This window comes from Lithobates pipiens, unplaced genomic scaffold (genome assembly GCF_037356315.1).
Source record: "Lithobates pipiens isolate NorthernLeopardFrog02 unplaced genomic scaffold, aLitPip1_a1.2 Scaffold_13, whole genome shotgun sequence".
Classification (NCBI taxonomy): Eukaryota; Metazoa; Chordata; class Amphibia; order Anura; family Ranidae; genus Lithobates; species Lithobates pipiens.
This window is the reverse complement of record NW_027507718.1, coordinates 166,326,847-166,352,077: the sequence shown is the minus strand read 5'-3', so window position 1 is coordinate 166,352,077 and position 25,231 is coordinate 166,326,847. Positions and strand designations below refer to the sequence as shown.

Sequence of the window (25,231 nt, the reverse complement as noted above, 5' to 3'; positions counted from 1 at the left end):
CCTGATAGATATGGCACTACCGCTATACAAGGTAATGTATATGGGACGCAATTGCCCAAAAATATTTGACAAGCTATGGGCGGCATGGGTTCATGAGCGAAGACTGCCTCTAGACTAGGACTCGAAGCAAGGTGGCACAGAAGAAGTGGGATAGACAGACCTGTGCATATGGCCTGGAGATGGTGACTCCTAGACAAGGTGGAAGTGGGACCCCCTTCCTCCCTTTCCCTCTTTCTACCAGGATTCTCCCTGGGTTCCCCCTTCACCCCTCATTTCCCTTTCCTCCCCCTCCCTGGGACGTGGGGGGCTCCTTTTGCTTCTCACGCTTCCAGCATAACCGGCTGTACTCGGTGATCAGCTGACACTAAATTGTTGAAACTATCACTGACTTGTTTACACTGAACCTGGCTGATTCATGTATGGTTGATGAGGATATACCACTGTTTTCCTTTTCTGTTCTGTCTAAAACGTTAAACTTTTTTTTTTTGTTAAAAAAATAAAATAAAAAAAATTGTTTAGGTTGGGGTCGGGAACCGCCGACCGCGAGCATGTGACCGATAAACTGCAAACCGGTTGTTGTGTTGCAAACCACTGCCTTCTAGGTGCTGGTCCTGGTCTCTCCTCCCAGCCTCAAGCTTCCTCCGCAGCTCTGCTGCGCCTTCTATGTCCCAATCTTTCTCTCTCCATCCAGCCTCCTCTGCCGCTGTCATCGGTGAACAATGAAGCAGCACAGCTCGGGATGGAGGGCGGGAGGAGGAGCTGGCCAAATTAGATCCAGATGATCGATTGCTAAGACACAGGGTGGTCTTAAGCAACCAACCGCCATCTTGCTAATATGAAAAGTCACTCTGCCAGCTCCTGCCCTCTGTCTAGAACTGTGCTGCCTCCTGGTCTCTGCTGTGAAAACAGGTAGGACACTGCTATGGGAGGTTTGGGGGGGGGGGGGGGGCAGAGGTTACTGCTGTAGGGGAAAGGGGGGGGAGGCAGAAGACACCACTGTGAAGGGGCAGGGGACACTGTTATGGGCAGGGTCACCCCCATAGCAATGTCCTGCCACCCTTCACATCAGCACTGCATTCTGAGCCTAATGCATACCTGAACTCTGCATTTTGAGCGCAACGCATGCCGAAACCCTGTTCTGAATAAAAATATTTTAGCAAAATATGGGGGTGGGGGTGCGCATTGATCTTCAACTTCATTAGTGTTGTTCAAAAGTGGTTAAAGTGTAACTCTGCTTTTGTTGAGGGAGAAAAAACATAGCCCTCAGGGTAATCTATGTACATTGCAAGGATTCCTAACTTTTGTTATTCTGAAGAAATAGCTGACTGTTTGTCCATGTTCATGTGCTTAGTAAATCTGTATGGGAGTTAGTTTACAATTATCAATCAGCTGCTGCACTTGCAGGACTAATCTGGATAATGACAAGGTCTGCATCCCTTTAGAAGACTTTGGGAGTATCTCACCAAAAATTTAGTTTTTGTTGCGGGAGATGCCCAAAATATGAATTGAATCTAAGGCTCCAGTCACACCTGAGCATTTGCGGTTGTGATTTTTGCCGCAATTGCAGGGTGATTTGTCGCACACTTATTAAGAAATAATGGCATCGCAGATGCTTTATTCTTTTTGCCGCAATTCTGGAATTGCTCAGGTTTGAATGGAGCTTTAATGTAGACTTGACAAGCGGGAAATTATCCAAAATATATGATAAAAGCTAAGGGGCTACCTCATCCTAAAAAGCGTAAACAAAAAACAGAAGGAGAAAAACGGACTATACTGGTACCTGAACAAGATATACAAACAAAATTTAATACATTTTCTAATTTTATTGATACAAAATGTGAACCATATACATATAAAAGTTAAAAATAAAAACACATGTTCTAGTATACGTTAGTAGTCAAGTTCATAGACACTGGTTGACGGGTTTCACCGATAGCTTCCTCAGAATCAGATGACCACAGAAAGACCCCAGATCCCTCCATTGCACTTAAAAGTATGCTAAAATCGGCGTATTGGAATACTAGGGATTTTTTAAAATCTGCGCCATTGGCAGCTGTGTAAACCAGAAGCGATGTCACTTCCCGGTTGCTACATCAGAAACCCGACCAAAGCCAATTGCGCCTTTGTTCCAGCTTTTTTCGGGAGTCTGACCAGCCCACGGATGTGCTGGCTGGTTGCCCAGGTCTTCTAGTGGGAGGGGAGATCCAGGAGAAACGGGAACGTCCCCTCCCGCTCCTTATGATAATGGCTGCTGAGCCGAAATGGTTATCACCAGAAAGCTGACTGTCGGGGATATATATATATATATATATATATATATATATATATATATATATATATATATATATATATAATGCAGGCTTTACCCAGGTACGACCACTTCCTCAAAACGACATACAGGTACATCGCTTCGAGTGAAGTGGTTAGTCATCACTGTTTTTTTTTTCCCCCCTTTTTATTAATTTTAAAAGTTTAGTAATACAAAAATTGGCCAAAATTTTTTTTATATGTATACAGCAGGTTTAGCTCCAAAGTCTGTCATAGATACAGAGATCAGGTTTTTTAGTTTTTGCTATATAAACTAAAATCGGCTGGAAATTTTGAAAAAAACATATTTTTCTTTTATTGTTTCTGTTATATAATTTTGAAAATGAATAATCTTTGTTAATATAAATCAAAATGTTTTCTGCTACATTTACTTGAAAAAATACCAAAATTAGTGCATATTATTTATTCTGTAGGAAAGTTATCGAGTTCACAAACTATGCTGTATATAGAGTGGGTAAAATAAGTACCGAACACGTCACCATTTTTCTAGGTAAATATACAGCCACTTTATTGGGTACCTCTTGCTAGTTCCGGGTTGGTCCCCTTTTTGCCTTCAAAATTGCCTTAATTCTTCATGGCATAGATTCAACAAGGTGTTGGAAACGTTCCACAGAGATTTTGGTCCATATTAACATGATCGCATCAGGCAGTTGTTGCAGATTTGTCAGCTGCATCGTTCCACCATGTCACAAAGGTGTTCTATTGGATGGAGATCTGGTGACTGTTGAGGCCATATGAGTACAGTGAACTCATTGTCATGTTCAAGAAACCAGTGGGGAGATGATTTGAGCTTTGAGACACAGTGCATTATCCTGCTGGACGTAGCCATCAGGAAGATGGTTACACTGTAGATATAAAGAGATGCACATGGTGAGCAACAATACACAGGTAGGCCATGGAATTTCAATTATGCTCAATTGGTACTAAGGGGCCCAAAGTGTGCCAAGAAAATATCCCCCACACAATTACACCACCACCAGTCTGAACCACTGATACAAGGCAGTATGGATCCATGCTTTTTATGGTGTTTACACCAAATTCTGACCCTACCTATCTGGATGTTTCAGTTGATATTGAAACTCCTCAGACCAGGCAGCTTTTTTCCAATCTTCTATTGTCCCATTTTGGTGAGTCTGTGTGATTTGTAGCCTCCGTTTCCTGTTCTTAGCTGACAGGAGTGGCACCCTGGTGTGGTCTGCTGCTGTAGCCCATTTGGATCAAAGTTGTGTGTTCAGAGATGGTATTCTCCATACCTTGGTTGTAACAAGTGTTTTTTGAGTTACTGTTGCCTTTCTATCATCTCGTACCAGTCTGCCTTGTTGATGTCAAAGGTAAATGGGCATTTTCTTTCATACAACTGCCACTCATATTTTCCATTCTCTGTAAATCCCAGTGGATCAGTATTTTTTTTTTTTTTTTATACTCAAGCGACGGGCTGGTCTAAGTCACTTAAATGTCCCTCCGTCCCCATGCTGATGCTCGTTTTGAATGTAAGCAAGTCATCTTCACTACGTCTACATGCCTAAATACATTGAGTTGCTGCCATGTGATTGGCTGATTAGAAATTTGTGTTACCAAGCAATTGAACAGGTGTGCCTAATAAGGTGCAAAAAAAGTGCAGCGATAATAAATTATAAAAAATACCAAAAAGATTCTCAAAAGAGAAAACTAAGGCAATTGTCTCACAGCAATTCCTATGAATGGATGAACCAGCGATATTTAATTATATAAAAAAAAATATATATATTTATAATCAAATTATGAAAGTAATGGTGAAAAAATTCTTACTATGTAAAACGAAGGCAGACACCACAAAAAAAATTCATATTGACAATATCAAGTGATAAAAAACACAGAATACCATAAACACACATGGAAAAAAAAGTAATAATTGAATATAAATTATTAATAAAGTCCAATTCCGTGAAAAATATTTAAAGTGCAAAAGGAGAAAAAAGCAAATGAAGCAAGAGTCCACATGAAGTGCAAAAACCACAATCCGATTGAATGTAAATAAAAACCAGATCCTCTATCGAGGGTAGTGACACACCACAAGTGAGTAATACCCCTTACCGACTCCATATGACCACAGTACTGTGGTCTCACCAAGCACAGGGAAGTTTTCAGGTATCCCCAACACCTATAACGGCTTCTCTAGCAGCTCCCATGTTTGCCACTACAAACGTACCACTTGAAAGACAAAAGCAGAAATTGCCCCCATAGTGTAATCGTTCAAACAAGTGATAAAAAATGCACTTGCAAAAGGATCATCAAACTTGAGCTTTGTGATATTACAAATCAAAGATGGAGATCACGGCGTCTCCACAGGCTTCCCGCTGTTAGTTTGCTGTCCATCAGTCTCCTATGAATGTAATGACATCAGCGTCACAGGCCCCACCCTACGCCTTTTGTCACGATAGGATGTCGTCTGGGGATTGGCCAAGTGACACTGTCATTGCGATTGAGATTTAAAGCGGGAGTCCACCGGGACTCCGCGTTTTTTTTTTTTTTTTTTAAAAGCCAGCAGCTACAAATACTGCAGCTGCTGACTTTTAAAATAGTGACACTTACCTGTCCAGCGCGCCCGCGATGTCGGCACCCGAAGCCGATCGCTAGGTCGTCTGTCGGGTCCTGCCGCCGCCATCTTGGGTATGGGAATCAGGAAATGGAGCCTTTCGGCTTCATTTCCCGGTTCCCTACTGCGCATGCGCGAATTGCGCTGCGCAATAAGGACGCTCCCCGCTGCCTCTGGGATCTGTGTTTCCCAGCAGGCAGCGGGGCACTTGCGGGAAGGGGCGGGCACTTGCGGAAAGGGGCGTAAGTTACGCCCCTTTCCGCAGAGAGCTGTCCCGGAAGTGGGTGCAGTTACCTGGATTATCCAGGTAACTGCACCCCCCTCCCCCCTGAAAGGTGCCGATTGTGGCACCGGAGGGGGGGAGGGTTCCGATGAGCGGAAGGTCCACTTTAGGGTGGACCTCCGCTTTAAATACCCACACTGCGCCATCTTAAGTACTGGCCCCTCTAGGTAGAGAAAAGGGCACCACCATATTAACAATTGGCTACCCTAATGAAAACAATGGACAGAACGAGAAGAAGCCTGTTGGATACATACAAATCCTAGCGCCACCTTGTGGCAAAAAAACATAATGGACAGATGGTATGCAAAAAAACAAATAGAAAGCCCAGTGGATCGCCGCAAATAACTATAAATAGATTGGTGTAACAGTATAATTGATAATATACAGTACACAGTATACATTACAAATAATATATTTCCAAAAAAGCAATAAATATCATTCAGATACCTAAAAAAAAAAAAATTACTTTTCTCTTACGTTCACCGACAGACACAGCTCCTCTTAGACCATTGGGTTGTTAGGCCACCTTCAGGAGAGGACTAGGCATAACATGTAATATAAAAACTAGAACTTTCTAGTTCCGCCGAAGGGGCGGTCCCTTGGGTAACAACCCCACAGCTTGCCTTGCAGCTTCAGTTTTTTTCTGCCTAGTGAAGGAGAAGGACCTAGGAACCCTGCGGGCCCATCTGTCTGTGGATTTTTTTACGCAAGTTTAAAAATCCTGTGATCTGCTATCAACAGCCGGCTGAGCTCCAGAGGCGGTCGGTGAGCGTAAATGCTCTGGTGCGCACATATGACCGGGCTACTGATGTCTGTGTCACAGTGTACCGGGCCAGCAGCCACCCCGTACTGATCTGAGAGTGGGTCTGTGATAGAATGTCTCTTAGCTCTTCAGGACTGTTAAGTACAGCTCTCCCTGCCTCAGTGGGGCTGGGGGCTCTCACCTGGGGGGGGGGCTGCGCTGGCTGGCTGTCTGTGCCCTGGATGTGTGTAGATCTCTCCCTGAGGTGTCTAGAGGATGTGTCTGTTGATCGCTGTAGTGCTGTTTCACCGCCTTTTATCTGCCTGTTTTGTTCACTGTCCCCCACGGTATACAGTGCTCGGCGGCCATCTTTGGTGGGGCAAGGAGCAGCAGTCTCTCTGACCATTTTCCTGTAGTTCGGAAGCCATTTTCCCTGTGATTATGTCCTTTATACTGGACACTCGGCGGCCATTTTCTTGAAGCCTGAACAAGTTTTTGGTCAGTTTAAGTGCCATTCAGAGCAGCTATGCACAGCACAGTGTGGTCTCCTATGCATCTGGGAGCTGACACAGGACACAGGCACTACTAGCTGGACAGCGCAGAACCAGTCAGGGTGGTGAGTCCTGTTATAAAGAGCCCCTCAGCCAGCAGCAGTTAGGACAGTGATGGTCCCACCATCCTAAGTCCCCAACAGGTGGCAGACAGGGTAGGGTCAACATGGCTTCAGAAACTGGTTTCTTCCCCCGAAATACAGGCAATTGCAATCGGTTCACCTGTAGACAGTGCAGTGCCTCTGGACGCTTTGTCGGTGGTCCTCAATTCGTTCGTTGCCACTTATCACAGCTGTGCGTGATACCCTGAAGATTCAGGAGCCAGCAGATGCCTCCGCTGATGTAGCGGTCCCTTTTGGGTCCCGTAAGCCAGCCCGTTCACCTAAGGTGTTCCCGTACCTGACTTACTTTGATAAGTTCATTTACAAGGAATGGGGTCGACCGCAATGGACCTTTTCGGTCTCCAAATACATGGCGGTGTGTTATCCCTTTTTGAGGAGAGCCTTTTCAAAAAGTGGTCGGCTCCTCCAGTTGTGGACCCCTGAGTATCCAGGTTAAATAAAGTAACCACAATCCCGGTAGTGGGGACTCCTGCCTTTTAAGGACCCCACGGACAGGAAAGCCGAGGCAGTGGCTCGTTCCTTGTTAACGGTTGAGGGGTCAACCATGCGACCAGTACTGGCAGCCATACTTGTGTCTCAGACAATAACCGAGTGGGCAAAACTTTAACTTTACCACTGCGAATTGGGAGAGCAACAGGCTTCTCCTGTCTACGTGGAACTAGCAGACCAACTAGTGCAAGGCCTGAAGTACATTTGTGACGCAGCCCTGGATACCTTTCCTCTGTTATCCAGGGCTTCAGTCTCAGCAGTGGTGCTGTGGCGCCTGATTTGGCTAAAATGCTAGTCTGCTGACCAGGCATCCAAAAAAGGCCCTGACAGATCTTCCCTTCCTTGGCGACCGGCTCTTTGGAGCCTCATTGGATGACATTATTAAAAATGCCACAGGTGGTAAGAGTACTCTACTCCCATAGGCCAGGAAGGCTATGGAGCCACGCCGTAGGCAAGGGCCCTCTTTTTCCACTCGCAAGCGGCCTTTTCGTCTGCCCGGAGCTTCGACCAAGTGTCCCCAGCCCAACAGGATGAATTCTGAAGGACCAAAGCGCCCATGAAACCGCAAGCCTGTGAGCAAAAGTGCTCCGCATGAAGGTTTGCCCTGTCTGCAACACGGGTGGGGGGTCGCCTTCGGGAGTTTGCAGCTCGGTGGGCCTCTCGGTCTGCGATCTGATTTCCTCAGGCTACAAGATAGTTTCTCTCTTGGCTGCAAAACAGATTCTTCCCCTCCAGCATACCCGTACTCCCGGGAGGCCCTATTGGGGGCGGTAAGGGACCTGCTGAGTCGCGGGGTGATAGTACCTGTTCAGGAATCGGAATGTTTCCAGGGATTCTACTCAAACCTGTTTGTAGTCCCCAAAAAGTTAGGGGTACGTTCAATCTTCGACCTGAAAGCCCTCAATTACTTTGTAAAAGTACAGAGGTTCAGAATGGAATCAGTTCGTTCAGTAGTCACTGCACTCCATTAAGGGGACTCCCTGGCAGCCTTGGACATTCAGCATGCGTACCTGCACATACCCATATTCTTTCGGCATCCAGAGGTTTCTGCGTTTTACAGTATACACTATCATTTTCTGGCTCTCCCTTTTAGTTTGGTATCAGCCCCCCCCCCAGTCTTTACCAAAGTATTGGCTCCTGTTTTGGCAGTGCTGCGACAACGCGGGATCGCGATTGTGGGATACCTAGACGATGAGAGTTAGAGGAGGATGTGGCGATCACCATGCAGACCCTGCAGGAATTTGGGTGGCCATTGAACCTAAAGAAGTCGGTGATTGTACTGACTCAGTTTGGAGTACCTAGGCTTACTGCTGGACTCCATGGAAGCGAGAGTGTTTCTCCCTTCAGACAAGCTGCAGCCTCTCAGAGCCGCGGTTAAACTGTTGAACTGCAGATGGTTGTCGCTACGCTTCTGCATGCGAGTTCCAGGACTCATGGTGGCCTCCTTCGAGGCAGTATCGTATGCCCAGTTTAACACCAGAGTACTGCAGAAGGAGATTTTGACAAAATGGGAAAAATCTCCGTTATCCCTGGATCGGCAGATTGGTCAGGGATTCCCTGCTCTGGTGGCTGAGGTCCCCCGGCACTTCTGTCCGGGAAGTCATCCCTACCTCTGAAATGGACAGTGATCACATCAGACACCAGCCTAACTGGCTGGGGTTGAGTAATAGGAGTTCAGTCGACCCAGGGCCTCTGGTCGGTGGAGGAATCCAAGTTGCCCATCAATCTGCCTCTCCACATGGTCGATAAGACTTCGAGGGTGTCCGATCAGGATCCAGTCAGACAACGCCAAGGCAGTGGAATACATCAATAACCAAGGAGGGACAAGAAGCTTGGCCGCTGCAGGGGAGGTCGTTCACATCCTTCAGTGGGCATAGCGACATGTACCGGCCCTGTCGGCCATTTACATCCCAGGAGTTGAGAATTGGCAGGTGGACTACCTAATTCACCATGGACCCAGGAGAATGGGCGTTGCATCCGGAGATGTTCAGGCTACTGTGCCTGCGAAGTGGCACACCAGACGAGGATCTTGTGGTCTCCCATCTCAATCTGAAGGCGCCGAGATTTGTGCCCAGGACAAGAAATCCTTGGGAAGACGCGTCAGACGCGCTGGTTTCTCTGTGTGATCAGTACCAGCTGATCTATGCCTTTCCTCCGCTGAAACTGTTGCCATGTCTGTTCCACAGAGTGGAGGCCGAGGGGATCCCAGTAATACTTATTGCCCCAGATTGGCCCTAGCATCCTTGGTACGCAGACCTAGTGGTGGCGGACGCCCCATGGCAACTGCCGTTACGAGATGACCTTCTGTCTCAAGGTCCGATTCTCCATCCTGCTTTACCATCACTGGTTTTGGCATAGCTATTGAGAGCCAGGTGTTGAGGAACCGGGGTCTTTTGGACTCTGTGATTCCACCTATGCTGAGAGCACAGAAATCATCTTCTCGGAAGATATATCCTCATACCTGGAAGGCCTACAGCTCCATGTGTGAGGAGAAAGGATGGTGTCCTTTTTCTATATCCAGGATCCTGCTGTTTCTACAACAAGGAGTAGACCAGCAATTGGCTTTAAGCACCATTAAAGGACAAATATCAGCTTTGGCTGACTTTGATCAGCGACCCCTGGCGTCTCACTTTCTAGCGAGCACTTTTGTTCAAGGGGTCCAACATGTAGTTCCTCCGGTGCGTCCACCGTTACCCCCCTGGGCTCTGAACCTGGTGTTATCTGCGCTTCAGAAACCTCCATTTGAAAATATCAGAGAGATCCCTCTATTGACCCTTTCCCAGAAAGTGGTCTTTATAGTGGCCATTACTTCGGCCAGGAGGGTTTTGGAACTGGCGGCCTTGTCTTGCAAGTCGCCCAATCTGGTTATCCACAAGGATAAGGTGGTGTTGCGTCCCCAACCTTCTTTTCTGCCTAAAGTGGTTTTGGCATTCTACATCAATGAAGACATTGTGCTACCATCTGTGTTCTAAGCCGACACATCCTAAGGAGGTGGCCCTTCGTCCCCTGTACGTGGTTCCGGGCTCTGAGGGTGTATTTGCCAGCTACGGCTCCCTTTCGAAAGTCTGACTTTTTTTCGGTGGCTGTTACGAAAAAAGGCATGTCGGTCTCGTCGGCCACCATTTCCAGGTCGATCAGATAGATTGTAGTACAGGCCTATGCTTTGAAAGGGCAGGTGCCCCCCTTTCCGGTCACAGCCCACTCCACAAGGGCAATCGGAACGTATCGGGCCTTCCGACATCAAGTTTCTGTCGCTCAAGTGTGTAAAGCGGCAACCTGGTAGTCTGTTCACACTTTTACAAAATTCTACAAGGTAGATGTCAGTGCATCAGCTGATGCCTGTTTTGGCTGCAAAGTTTTGCAGGTGGCTGTATAATTGCACTTATATTTTTCTTGTTTTTTTGGTAAAAAACACAGTACCTTTTAAGTAATGCACTTCTGCATTTGTTACTGCAGTTCTGGTGCGGTTTGGAGGTAGTGCTTCTCAGTTGAGGAGTACCCTATTTTTTTGTGGGTAAACAAGTTTTGGTAATTCCCACAGTGTCGTTTTTTGTGGGTAAAGTTTATACTAGTTCTCGCATGCCATTGTGGGTGAAGCTTTATGCTTTTTTTCCCATCTCTCGTTTGACACTGCTTGGGGACGTCCCAATGGTCTAATAGAGGAGCTGTGTCAGGCGGTGAATGCAAGATGAAATAGGATTTTTTGTACTCACCGTAAAATCCTTTTCTCGGTAGTTCACCGATTGACACAGCACCCGCCCCCTCCTATTTTTCTCTACGTTGTACTGCTTGTTGACGTACTGAAGCAGCAAGGCAGGCTGTGGGGTTGTTACCTAAGGGAGTGCCCCTTGGGCGGAACTAGAAAGTTATAGTTTTTATATTACATGTTAACATGTTATGCCTTGTCCTCTCCTGAAGGTTGCATAACAACCCAATGGTCTAAGAGGAGCTGTGTCAGTCGGTGAACGTAAGAGAAAAGGATTTTACGGTGAGTACAAAAAAAACCTATTTTTTTTAATTTAAAAAAAATTATAAAAAAATAAGAAATATAAAATTATGAGTTGTTAATAAAATAATTAATATCCCAATCAACGTTTAGGCTGTGGGGCACATAAGATTGCATGTCAAAGATCCATCTCGTTTCGAGCCTAGAGATGGCGCTAACCTTATTAATACCCCTCCAATGAGGCTGCAGTTTGTCCAAGGCTTCAAATAGTCTCTCTTAATTTTTTGTTGTGGTACTTAGCATAATGTCTAGACAGATTGTGTTTGCCGAATCCACGTTTAATATTGCCCACGTGCTCCGATAAACGCACATGCAGGGCCCTCTTAGTGCTGCCAATGTATTGTTTACAGCACGTGCATTGTATCCTATACACCACACATTACGAAGAACATGGGATGAATTACTCTATATTGTAGATTTTGTTAGTCTGAGTTGAGTGTAAATTTTGCGCACCTTCCCCCGCTAAAAGAATTGATCTTACAAATCTCACATTTTCTACACGCATAGAAACCATTCATGGTCTGGAAAAAGGAGATGGTTTTAGGGGGATCAACAACATTTGGAGCAATCCTAGGACATAGAGAGGCTGCCCTTCTGTAGATAACTACTGGACGATCCGGGAGGGTAGGACAAAGCACTTTGTCATTTTTCAGTAAGTTCCAATATTTATTAAAAATCTTTAACTGAAAAATGATGATTAGAGTATCCTCTCACAAAGGAACAGGCAAATCCATCATCAGGTGCTTGATTAACCCTCCTCGTCCCATTAAGCATAGCATCCCTATCCATGCTGCCAATCTGAACAATTATCTCATTCTCAGCATACCCTTTATCCAAAAACCTTGTTTTCAAGACTTGGGCCTTTTGTTGGTAATCCGAAATATTGGTACAGTTTTGCCTAATCCGCTGAAACTGCCCTTTACAGATCGCTTTCAACCATGAAGCATGATTACAACTACTTAACGGAATATAGGCATTACGGTCAGTCTCCTTGAAGAAGGTAGTAGTCGTTAATTCACCGTATACAACTTATATATTAAGATCCAAAAAGTGGATCTGTGATTTGCTGGCCTCCTATTGTAGGGCGATGCCCCTATCATTCAAATTGAGCCTCTGGAAAAAGGCCTCAAGAGAAGACAAGTCACCTTCCCAGAGGAGTACATCATCGATGTACCTTCTCCATAAGAGTATCTCCTTTGGTGGATCAACATCAATCACTTCACTTTCCCGATGGGCCATAAATACATTTGCTAGGCTAGGGGCGAACGTCACGCCCATAGCTACACTGACAGTTTGTAAAAAGAAATTACCTCCAAACCAAAAGTAATTATGGCTAGTAGTGAAGGTTTTTGGATAAAGGTTATGCTGAAATCAGCATTTTTTTTGTAAATTCTTTTTTTTTTTTTATAAATATTGGAACTTGCTGAAAAATGTCAGTGCTTGCTCCTACCCTCCCGGATCGTCCAGAAGTTATCTACAGATTGGCACACTGTCTACATCATCGGATTGATCCCCCTAAAACTATCTCCCTTTTCCAGACCATGAATGATTTCTGTGTGTGTAGAAAATGTGAGATTTGTAAGATCAATTCTTTTAGCGGGCATAGGTGTGAAAATTTCCAATCAAATCGCACTAAGAGGGCCCTGCATGTGCATTTATCTGAGCACGTGGGCGACATTAAACGTGGATTCAGCAAACACAATCTGTCTAGACATTATGCTAAGTACCACAATAAAAAATTAAAATGGACTCTATTTGTAGCCTTGGACAAACCGCAGCCTCATTGGAGGGTTATTAATAAGGTTAGAGCCATCTCTAGGCTCGAGACGAGATAGATCTTGAACATGCAATCTTATGTGCCACACAGCCTTAAGGTTGATTGGGATATTACTTATTTTATGAACTCATAATTCTTTAATTATTTTTTAATATTTCTTATTTTTTATTATTTTTATATAAAAAAATATTTTTTTTTATGTATCTTAATGATCTTTATTGCTTTTTTGGAAATATATGATTTGTAATGTGTTATGTATATTAGCTATCAATTATACGGTTATACCATTGTATTTATAGTTATTTGCGGCGATCCACTGGGCTTTCCATTTGTTTTTTTGCATACCATCTGTCAATTATGTTTTTTTGCCACAAGATGACGCTAGGATTTTTATGTATCTAATAGGCTTCTTCTTGTTCTGTCCATTGTTTTCATTAGAGTAGCTAGTTGTTAATATGGTGGCGCCCTTATCTCTACCTAGAGCGGACAGTACTTGAGATGGTGTCATGTGGGTATTTAAATCTCAATCGTAATGACAGCGTCACTTGGCCAATCCCCAGACGTCATCCTATTGTGATGAAACGCGTACGGTGGGGCCTGTGACACTGATGTCATTACATTCGTAGGCGGCTGATGGACAGCAAACTAACAGCGGGGAGCCTGTGGAGACGCGGCAATCCCCATCTTTGATTTGTAATATCACAACTCTCAAGTTTGATGATCCTTTTGTAAGTGCATTTTTTATCGCTTGAATAAATATATTGTTTTAACGATTACACTTTGGGGGCAATTTCTGCTTTTTGTCTTTTGAGTGGTACATTTGTAGTGCCAATCAAGGTAGCTGCTAGAGAAGCCGTTTATAGGTGTTGGGGATGCCTGAAAACTTCCCTGTGCTTGGTGAGACTACCGTACTGTGGTCATCTGGAGTCAGTAAGGGGTATTAATACTCAATTGTGTCACTACCCTGGATAGAGGATCTGGTTTTTATTATTCTTCAATCGGATAGTGTTTTTTGCACTTTATGTGGACTCTTGCTTCATTTGCTTTTCTCCTTTTGCACTTTAAATATTTTTCATATTTTTCTATTCTTTATTAATAATTTATATTTAATTATTACTTTTTCTTTAGGGTTTTTTTTTCATGTGTTTTTTATGGTATTCAGTTTTTTTTTTTATCACTTGATATTGTCAATATGAATTTTTTGTGGGGTCTGCCTTGGTTTTACATAGTAAGAATTTTGTTCACTATTACTTTCATAATTTGATTATAAATTATATATATTTTTTATATAATTAAATATCACTTGTTTATCCATTCATGGGAATTGCTGTGAGACCGTTGCCTTAGTTTTCTCCTTTTAGAATCTTTTGGTATTTTTTATCATTTGGTAGCGCTGCACTTTTTTTGCACTTTAGTATCTCTTGAGTTCTTTTATTATAATTCAGTGCTAGCTGCTTCTATTCACCTATTCCATAGCTAATATTTATTATACTGTTTTAGCGCAGTGTTAACCTTTTTGTTTTTTTTACGATTTTTTTTACAATTTCTTGTGCCTAATAAGGTGGCTGGTGAGTGTATTTCTAAAGGTGACCTCCATTTGACCTCCAAGCATGGTGTGCATTATGACACCCAAAAGAGTTTAACTTTGGTCTCATCTGACCAAACTATAGACTCCTAGTATTTTGCAGGCTTGTCTAAATGTTGTGCAGCAAACATTAAATAAGCTTCAAAATCTTTCTTCAGCAATGAAGTTTTGCGTTGTGAGCGTGCATGGTGGTTGAGTGCAATAAATTTAGTTTTCTTTGAAACATTTGTACCTGCTATTTCCAGGTCTTATCTGAAGCTCTCCGTGTTGTCTTGCACAACTCTTCTGATGATTTTCACTCCTGTGTCAAAAATCTTGCGAGGAGCATCTGGTCGTAGGCAGTTTGAAAAAATGATCTTTCCTCTTCCGGACTATGGCCCCAACCGTGCTCACTGGAACATTCAGAAGTTTAGCAATCCTTTTGTAACCAATGCCATCAGTATGTTTTACAACAATAAGGTTGCAAAGGTCTTAAGAGAGCTCTTTGCTTTTACGCATCATGAGATGTTTCTTGTGCGACACCTTATAGGCCATCAGTTGCGACTGAACCAGCTAATAATAATTTGCACTGACAAGCAGGATTGCTTTGGAATTACTGATAGATTTCAGCTGATGTCTTGGCTCTCTATGCCTTTATGCACCTCCCTTTCTTTATGTTCAATACTTTTCCCCTGTCATTCCATTTTATTACACATACCGTATTTATCGGCATATAACACGCACCCCAAGTTGAGGAGGGATTTTTAAGTAAAAAAACTTTTAGGAGGGAAATTTAAGGAAAAAAAACTTAAATTTAAATGCCCATCAATGCAGCCTTATCAGTGTCCATCTGAAGCCTTGTCATTGCAGCCTGTCCTCATTGCAGCCTGTGCATCGTTGTCCCCTCAGTGTTAGGTTTCATTTTTAAAAATGGTGTCGCCGAGATGTTCTGTGTATCTCGGCGGCGCCCGTTAGTTCTCAGCGGCCTTCGGCCGTACTCGGCGGCTTTTGGCCGCTCTCGGCCCTTCACGGCGGTTTTCGGCCGTCGAGAAGGGCCGAAGGCGGCTGAAAGCCACCCAGAGCCCAGAAATCGCGGAGGTTCGGCATATAACACGCACCCGCGATTTTCCCCTGATTTTAAGGGGTAAAAAGTGCGTGTTATACGCCGATAAATACGGTAACTTAATTTGTGAATTTATTTGTATGTATGGAGTGCATGGCTTGTTGCCGACCATGTAGTGAAAATTGCATGTCAATAGCAGCTTTAGAAAGATATTTACTACAACAAAAAAAATGGTGACGTGTGCAATACTTTTTACCCGCCGTCTGTGTGTAAATTTGAATAATATTTTAGGTTCTACACCAAGTTGCTTTTTTGTTATTTTACTTAATTTTTATTTATTTTTTTCCCCTACAGAATTATATTGCCACCATTCCATTAGTGATGTATGTGAGTGGCTTTGCTTCTTCATTCCTCATGAAACCAGTTAATAGTTTGATGGGACGAAATGTGAGTTTTTGGAGTTTCCGAAATTATGTGTTTTTTGTAATTTTGCCTGAGAAAGCTGTTGTCCTTTTTGTGTAATTTGACTTATTGATTTTCTTTTTATGTCTTACAGCTTACCTATTTTATAGGCCTCTTGGCAATTTCAGTGTTTGCTGCTTGGGTGGCACTGAAACCTGACCTTGGAGTAGCAATCTATGCAGCTGCCATAATTTTGGGCTCTGGTTGTGCAACAATTCTGGTTACTTCCCTATCCATGACAGCTGATCTCATTGGACCTCACTCAGTACGTACATGAATGTGTGCTTCATTTTCACGATACTTCTATGGATTATCTTGTTATCTACTAGCCAGAGACTGCTTTATCCCCCCTCAAGACCAGGATATTTTGTGCCAGATACAAAAGTCAGTGCTTACGTGCTAGTGCTGTTACTGTGGGCAGCTTTCAATTATTTGCCGTTGCTTTTGGAAGAAATTAATTATTGGCAGTCTTAAGCTCGATACACACTAGCTGGGTTGAACAAAAAAAACTGGGAGATCACTGTACTAACACAAGTGATGTTCTCTCCCGCTGTTCTATTGTATTCTGACAAGGGGACTGCCACCCCTGCCAGAACACACTGATTAGTGCTTGCAGGTCTTGACAAATTTTGCTTTGAATCTATAAGCCAGCTAAAAAAGATAGGAGCCAGTTTTTTTCCCCAAAGGGTAAACTTTTTTTTACACACACATTTAAAAAATCTTAATAGGCCTGAAGATTATATAAAACCCCCAAACACATATTTTCTGAAAGCAGACACCCTAGAGAAGAAAATGGTGGCAATTCAATTTCTCTTTCGTTCACCGACTGACACAGATCCGTTAATCTTGACTGTAGGGTTATTACGCCACCTTCAGGAAGGAGGGGACTAGGCAGAACATGTAATACATGTGAAAAAACAGAACCTCTGTGACCAGTTACTCAGGTAATAACCTCTCAGCCTGCTTCCTGCAGCTCAGTTTTTTTTTTTCTGCCCAGTGAAGAAGGACCTAGGCTTATCCTCGGCGCTGTTCACTGCAGAATGGCACTTTTTTTTCTCCAGACACCTGGGAGCTGATACTGGACACAGACACCCGTAACTGAACGGCGCAGCACTCGGTTGGGATGGTGAGTCCTGCGGTGGGGGCCGCTCAGTCTTCATGAGCTAGGAGGGTGGGATTGTGCACCTGTCTTAAGTCCCCAAGGGTGGCAGACAGGGAGGGTCAGCATGGCTTCAGAAACTGGTGTTTATTCCCCAGAACTCCCTGCAATTGGAACAGTCTCGTCTGCAAACACTGCAGTGCCTTTGGACGCTTTGTCGGCGGTCTTTTAATTGTTTGTTGCCAGTGTGGAGGCAGTGTGTGGGCGCAAAGGTGGTAAAAAGCCCCTGCCCCCCCCTCCTCCTCCGGGGAGAGCTCTGACGCAGACTCTGACCCTGCTGAGACTGGAGGCCCCTGCTCTGTCGCTTCAGATGATGCTGACCAGGACCGATCGGGGATGAGTCCCTGTCCATGTACGCGCAAGACAAATCGCTAGTTGGAACACTTATCACAGCTGTGCACGATACCCTAAAAATTCAGGATACAGCAGGTTCCTCTGCTGAAGTAGCGGTCCCCTTTGGGTCCCATAAGCCAGCCCGTACACCTAAGGTGTTTCCGCATCTCACTTATTTCGATCAGTTCATATACAAGGAATGGGGAAGCCCACAACAGACCTTCTCAGTCCCTAAAAGTATAGGGGTGCGCTACCCCTTTGAGGAGAGCCTTGTTAAAAAAAAAAAATGGTTGGCTCCTCTGGTTGTGGACCCCCCAGTATCCAGGTTAAACAAAGTAACCATGATCCCGGTAGAGAGGACGCCTGCATTCAAGGACCCTACCGTCAGGAAGGCCGAGGCAGTGGCCCGTTCGTTCCTTACGGTTGTGGGGTCAGCAATAAGATAAGAGCAGTGCAGCACTGAAACAAACCCCCTATTGGTACCATATAAAGTCTCTCAAGATAAACAACAACATAAAAAGGAAAATGATACAAAGTGAATGAACAGTCTATGATGCTACTGATCAACAATCCTTCATTCTTCTCAGTGGATAGAATGCATACTGATATCCTTAATCCCCAGAAAACAGGTGCTCCCACCACCCAACAGCCAAACCACTCATCTTAACGAATTGACCCCTGACTGAACATATAGGTCAAATGGAGCATTCACCACTGCCAGTGGTCATATACCAGGATTCAGGTGGATCAAAAAGGTGTAACTCGGCTCCTTGGATATCACAGCGTTGTCATCAATGATGGCTCAAACTCCCCACATGGACATTATAAAATAGAAATATATATATAATGCAGACCGTATAGATAAAAAAATGAATTTTATTGCCAAAAGACAGGTACTCACATACAGAGCACTACAACTAGTGCTGGATTATAAGCATGGATGAACGAAGTTCACTTAAACAATGCAGTAAGGTGCTTGCAGTGACATTCCAGGGTCCTCCCGCATGCGTATCGTCCTGAACGGGACTTCATCAGCGGATAAAGAGGCCCTTGCAACCATTTTCAAATTTATACGCACCCACGAATTATCCCCAGCTGAATAAATCGTGATTAAAAGCCCTGTAGCCAATCAGGGGACAGATATTCAAAACCATTTCCATCGTCTCCATTAAGTTAAAAATAATCAACATATATAATCATTCACACGATTTAAAACCTATAAATCACACTTACTAATATCAAAAGTCATCAATTCAGCTTAAAATTCATCTTGCTCAAAGGTAATGTTGTAATGTTATACTCGCCAGTGTCAGCACGAGATGGGACACGTTCACAGCTATGCTTTTTTCAGCCGCTGCCTATTTTGAAAGGGTCAGGGACTTTTTTCAATGCAAAATGGTGCTTTTTTGGTTCAATATACTTCAATGGAGAAGCTGCAGAAAAGCAGGTAATGTGTTTTTGCAGCAATTCGCGTTTTTTAACAACAAATTGGCAAAAAACAATGTAAAAACGCAAATTGCAGCAAAATCATGTGTGCAAAAATCAAAACGTACAGCAAAAAGCACTGCAGAAACAAACTGCATAGGTGTGTAAGGAGCCTTGTGCTGGCCACACAGATCAATTTTCAGACAAAAATATTCAGACGAAGAATGTTGAAAATTTTCACTTGTTTTTAACATTCTGTTTTTAAAACAAATGTAATTTCTGAACGAAAACCACATACACTGTCTGAAAATTCCTTTGACCAAGAAGTTTTCTATTTCCAAATTTTCCCGTCACTGTGGTTGAAAATGAATGTCGATTTGACCCCGCTAACTATTAGAAAATCGAATGAACCTTCTTAAAATTGCTTTTTTTTTTTAAACAAAAAAATTTGATCTCTAAGTCTGCTGATATTTACCAGATTCACCCTTTAATAGTATATACAGTATAGCTCTTCTGTCTGTTATAATCAAAGTAAATTAGATATTTTGCTTCCTAACCATATAGTTGGTTATATTTACCACTGCATAGAGATATATAAGAATAAATTCCTTTGTTTTTCTTTTTTTTACTTTACATATTAACTAAATTATGCTCCACACTTTATTTTTTTTATTTTTTAAGGTTATTAACCGATTAGTCAAAACAATAATCGGCCAACAAATCTATTATGAAAATAGTCATTAGTTGCAGCCCTAATTAAGTAGTTAATGAACATTGGCTATCCATGTTTTTGGTATTCACAGGTGATTGTCATGGACAATCAACATTTCACATGTCTAATTGTTTTATTATTTATAGGCGTTTTATATATGCCTGTATGTTGTTGAAGTACTTTGGCTATGAGTAAACACCAGAGCTGGTGTGAAATGCATTAGCTGTGCGTGTTGCTCTGTATTTATCCATGGATGTTTTTGGATTCTGTTTTTACAAAATAAAACTGTTGCAACCAGAAGAGCTGACACCCATTTTGTTGTGGAGACAGCTGATACTAAGAGGGGTGATTGTCTTAGAGTGGTGAACTCTAAGTGAAAAACCTTTATTTACTTATTGTGGGTTGCCCCAGTGATTGTAACAATCTTTCAAACTAGAGGCCCATGACTGTAGGGGGAGTTTTGGGCAGGATTTGTGCCTTTTCTTGTTGTCTTGGCTGCTTTCTATGGTTCGCATTGTACACAAAGGTTCGCCATGGCACACGAAAATTCGGTAGTGGCCATGGCACAGGTGGCTTTGTCACTCTGAACTGTGTGCATACATTGCTGCGCAGGCGCTGTAGCTCTATAGATGGCGCGTGAAGATTGATGTCAAAATGCCAGTATACAGTTAAGATTACCAGGTAAATGAGCAGTATAAAGAAACAGTGGCTATACTAAAAATGAACGTTCTCCCCCGCGTCCTTTACCTTCTCCAAACTATCCCCATTAAAATCCCTCCCTCTTTCTTTCAGACTTTGAAGGGAATCTTTTTACAGTTTCTATGGAAACACAAACGTCCTAGGATATGCTATGCCCAACTCTCCAAAACGAAAGCGAAGGGAGGTATTGGACTGCCAGATCTGCGAAAATACTCGCATGCATGTCACCTGGGGAGGATAGTTGACTGGGCACTCCATGCTGACACGAAAGAATGGGTGAAATTAGAGGACTCCTTCTCCGACTTCCCAATTAAACCCGCCCCTTGGATACTTCCACATCACATTCCTAAAACACTCAGAGACCATCCGCTCATAGGAGCCACTCTTCACAGCTTTAGAGAAGCAAACAAAGTAGGGAACCTCTCATCAAACCCAGGTCCCCTCACCCCTATCTGTCTCAACCCGGCCTTCCAACCTGGTTTTGCAAACAATTTCCTAAAGAGGACGTGGCCACTTGAAGACCTGCAAGTCCGTCACTTTTTTCGTAACGGCGAACTATTAGACCGGAGTGCGGTGCCCGTGATCCCTGAGGGTAAGCCACTCCCATACTGGGAATACTTTCAGATAAGACACTTTCTCTTGTCCACAAACTCGGACTCCTCTCTGTCCCGAGATCTGTCCCCGTTCGAGAGCCTCTGCTCCCAGACCTCTCCACAACAACACTTAATTTCATATACCTACCCCTTGCTTTTTTCATCCGTTTCACCTTCAGAAGGGAAAGCGTGCAAAGCCTGGGGGAGAGACTTACGGTTGGAGCTTTCGGAAGATAGCTGGGAGAAGATATTTACAATAGCGCATAAGGGTTCTCTCAATGTCACTACACAAGAAAAAAATTATAAAACACTATCTAGATGGTATCGTACACCCGTTTTAACCAACAAATAGAATAAAGATACTTCAGACAAATGCTGGAGATGTCACTCCGAGCCAGGTACATTCTTGCACATCTGGTGGTCATGCCCCAGATTACTGTCCTTCTGGACTCAAGTCCACGACATCACATCTCACATCACTGACAATCAAATAGATTTCACGCCGCCTAGACTCATTCTATACCACGCTCCTATACCAACCCACCTGTACAAGAAATCCCTTTGCTTACACTTGCTTAACGCAGCTAAACTATGCATACCAGTACACTGGGGCACGCCAGATGCACCATCAATACAGGAATAGATGATCCGCATTAAAAAAATAGCAGAAATGGAAGAGTTGATCCATATCTCTAGAGACTCCCCCCATAAATTTGCCCAAATCTGGGCCAAATGGAATGACTTCTGTTCCTCAGAACGCTATGCCATGATTGAGACCCGCATCTTGATCTAGAGACCCAGAACGGCTGAGAACCCAAGGCGTCACCACTGTGACCTATTTGGAGACATACTCCACAAGAGAACCCTACCACACGCACAGGTGTGATGATGATCTGCCTTACAATATAGGTATTTTGGTACCTATCCCGGGCGTGCGGCGGAGCCCCGAGGGTTGACTCCTCCCCTCTGTCTCCCCAATCCCCCCCCCCATCCTCTCCCCTCCCCCTCTCCCTCTTCACTTCTCCCCCTCTTTTTTCCTTCTTCTCCTTTTTTCTCTCTCTTTGTCCTTACTAGTTCTCTCTGCCCCCTATATTCTTACACAGACTGCAATACAATCCATCATTCCCCACCACCAATCAATAGTAATATTGTGCAACGGAGCGTGATGACCTGACTGTCCTAATACGAAATACACTGTCTAGACTGGACCTGACGGCGGAATAACCTTCAGTCGGGACGTCACCTTTCTGAACAGATGTTAGAATAGGCCTCCCACACTAGAAGCTAGTCCTCTCACATTTGCATTGCTTCTGGCGAAGGCTTATCCTACCTGGCCTGAGAAGCATTTGCACTAACCCATCTTATGAAAGTTAGCTCAAAGCAGCCTAGACAGAAGTCCCAAAGCAGTGGGCTCCGATTTACATATACATAGGAATATGTCGACTTCTGTTCACTCTGTATTGTCCAGAGACCAATTGTACAGTCCTGTTTAGCTTTCATGTAAAATGTCTTTATGAGGATTGTCTAATTTTGTTGAAAATATTAATAAAAACTATTATGAAAAAAAAAAAAAGAAACAGTGGAGCATCAGATAAAGGGTGAAGTACATAAACAGTAGCAGGGTTGAGTGAGGATCAGCACTAGGGAAACCTAGGCCTTTGGTGCTCCCCCAGTGCTAGGAGCTGGACACCCAGGGGGGGGTGAACTGAGAGGGGTATAGGGGGGGGGCGGCCCAGCACCACCCACAGCAACCAAAGGCATGCTTGTTTGATCGGCAGCATCAACTATTAAGCTCCGCCGCATGCGTCGATCCAATTCGACCAAACTTTATCAAACGTTGCCAGACAATTCCTACTCTCGTAAGTAATCTTGTAGAGCGGTAGCACTTTATTGATCGTGCTCACCCTTACGGCATAAAAATGAATACAACGAATGTAATGCACAATTTGGAGTAACTATCTCCTTCCATGTCCTCCAAATAACTCAATAGGAGGATCAGAGAGTCCATTTGGTATGTCAATCCCACAGACATCAGTCAGAGTTTCCGCCACATCCTGCCAGTAAGAGCGTAGTTTGGGACGGGACCAGACCATATGAATGTTCCCGCTTCTAGATTACAGCTGGTACGCAGTAGACTAAGATTGGGATAAATATTAGCTAATCTCTATGGGGTGTAATATGCCCTGTGTAGAAACTTGAACTGAATAAAACGATCCTTGGCTGCAATCATTGAAGGAATAAAAGTTGAGACAGTCTTCCCACTACTCTTCCCCTAAAGAGGGAACATCCACTCTCCATTTATTCAGAGAGTTAGTTGTCTTAATGTCGTGGGCTACTGTCAGATATAGGTACAGGGAGGAGAGGGATTTCCCCATCACCTCAGAGGTGACTAACCATTCTGTGGAGTCCGACTCGAGACTCACCGGGCTCGGAAAATTAGCATTAAGGTCACGTCTCAGCTGCCAGTAGCGAAACTGAAATGACCTAGGAAGATGGTGTTTGTTGCATCTCCTAAAATGACATACCGCCCACCATTACATGTTTCAGTGTAAGAATTCCCTGCTTGGCCCACACCACAGGATCAGGGAGTTTGTGTGGAGAGACAGAAGAGTGTTGCAGGCCCGCTACTCTAGAATATTGCCACACCCAGATCGTAGCCTTCATAGGGTCTGCTACAGAGGGGCGTGCCTTGCACCCCATGTGTGCCAAGTTAGAGAGTGCCACATAGGAACCCAGCAGAGCCGCTTTGAGCAGGGTTCTGCCTAGGTTGGGAGAACCACCATGTTATGGTTATGCAGTGATCTTCCTCTGTTTGCTTACCTCCCCTCGTGTGTTCTGACTAAGAGGCCAGCCACTTCCACCTGGTGGTTTTATAACCTCTCCTCTAAGGGCCTGGGGTGGAGCCATGCTATCGGGGAACCCTATATTAACCTGTGCACTGCAAGCCAGCGGTGCTGATCAACTATTGTGCATCATTGTGTGTTTGGCTTCCTGTTTCCTGCTTGTGCTCTGTTTCTCGGTTACCGACTTTGCCGTGTTCGCTACGATTCCTGTCTGCTTGCGACCTTGACCTTTTGCATGTCTCCGACCATCCCTGTCTGCCTGTGACCCTGAACCTTTGGTGTGTACTCTGTTCCTGTCTGCTACTTGCCCTGACCTCTGCCGTATCCCCTTACTATCCTTGTCGTTCCAGCCTGCTGCTTCCTTTTCCTGTAGTCTACTGTGAGCATGAGCTGTGAGACCCTAGGGGTCGTGACCTGGAGCCAGACTGCAGCGAAGTCCATCCTCGCCACTGGAGGCTCTGGCGAACACCCGCTGGCTCTTAGACTCTGCACCCTGGGGAATCTATGCTCCAGCTCCCATTGGGATCTGTTTTGGTGATCCTGTAGACCTGAGTCCTGAATCTCCCTGGGTACAATCTGCAGCAGTCAGTCCTAAGGTCCACTACCTAGCGGTGCACTTCTGACTCTGTCACCTGGTTTCAGGTGACCTGACACACCATCGCACAGTGATTAGGACTGCTGCCCAGTAATAGAGTAAAAAATTGGGAAGTGCCCAAAAATGGGCGATAAAGAATAAGTCTTGCTACTCTTGTGGGTCGCCCGGCTCAGGTGAAGGAGATCAGGATGCTCTCCAGTCTCCGAAAAAAGAATCTAGGGATAGGAGTCTGAGTCTGTCTGAACAAAATGCAAAAGTTTGGTTAATTAGATATTTTTAAGTAAGTTCCCTCGGCCAACCGGTTTGAACGGATGATTTTGCCACGTCGTACGCCATTTGGTCAGCTTCTCCGATACCAGATACATATTTCTATATAGGTATCCTGCAGCCGTGTTGCCCACTCTTTTTGTAATGGCGTTTGTGTGTCTGTACGAGGCAACGACAGGTGAGGCGGAAATAACTGATTTGTCCCAATTTATTTTAATCCCGGAAAACCTACCAAATTGTTCAAAAAGGGCCAATGCAGAGTGTAGGGAAGTGGAAGGATCTGCCAGGTACAGCAAGGAGTTGCCTGCGTAAAAGGACAGATATTCCCCGGACTCCCTGGTCGGACCTGAGCAAGATGGCAAACGGTTCTAGGGCCAAGGCAAACCTTGCCGGTGACAGTGGGCAACCCTGACATGTGCCCTTCTGCAAGAAAAAAAGCTCTGACAATCTCCCATTGGTGCATATATGTGCTTTGGGGCGGGCATACAGTAGGCTTAACCAGGACAGAAATCGGGGTTCAAACCAAACCTAGACAGAACAGCCCATAGGTAGCCACACTCTAAGGCCTTTTCAGTGTCGAGAGGCCACCACCCGGGACTTTCATGACTGGCAATTGCAGTGTGGGTATGCAAGCACCGAATAT

At 44.3% G+C, this 25,231-nt stretch overlaps 1 protein-coding gene across 3 annotated transcripts in view; it reads left to right on the top strand.

Moving 5' to 3' along the window:
* Positions 1-25,231, top strand: part of MFSD12 (major facilitator superfamily domain containing 12) — a 310,303-nt gene that overhangs the window by 211,551 nt on the left and 73,521 nt on the right. For all 3 annotated transcript variants that reach the window (XM_077475811.1, XM_077475810.1, XM_077475809.1), the window contains 2 exons: positions 15,855-15,947; positions 16,057-16,227. In XM_077475811.1, the coding sequence (XP_077331937.1) occupies positions 15,855-15,947; positions 16,057-16,227 (264 nt within the window). The remainder of the gene's footprint in view (positions 1-15,854; positions 15,948-16,056; positions 16,228-25,231) is intronic.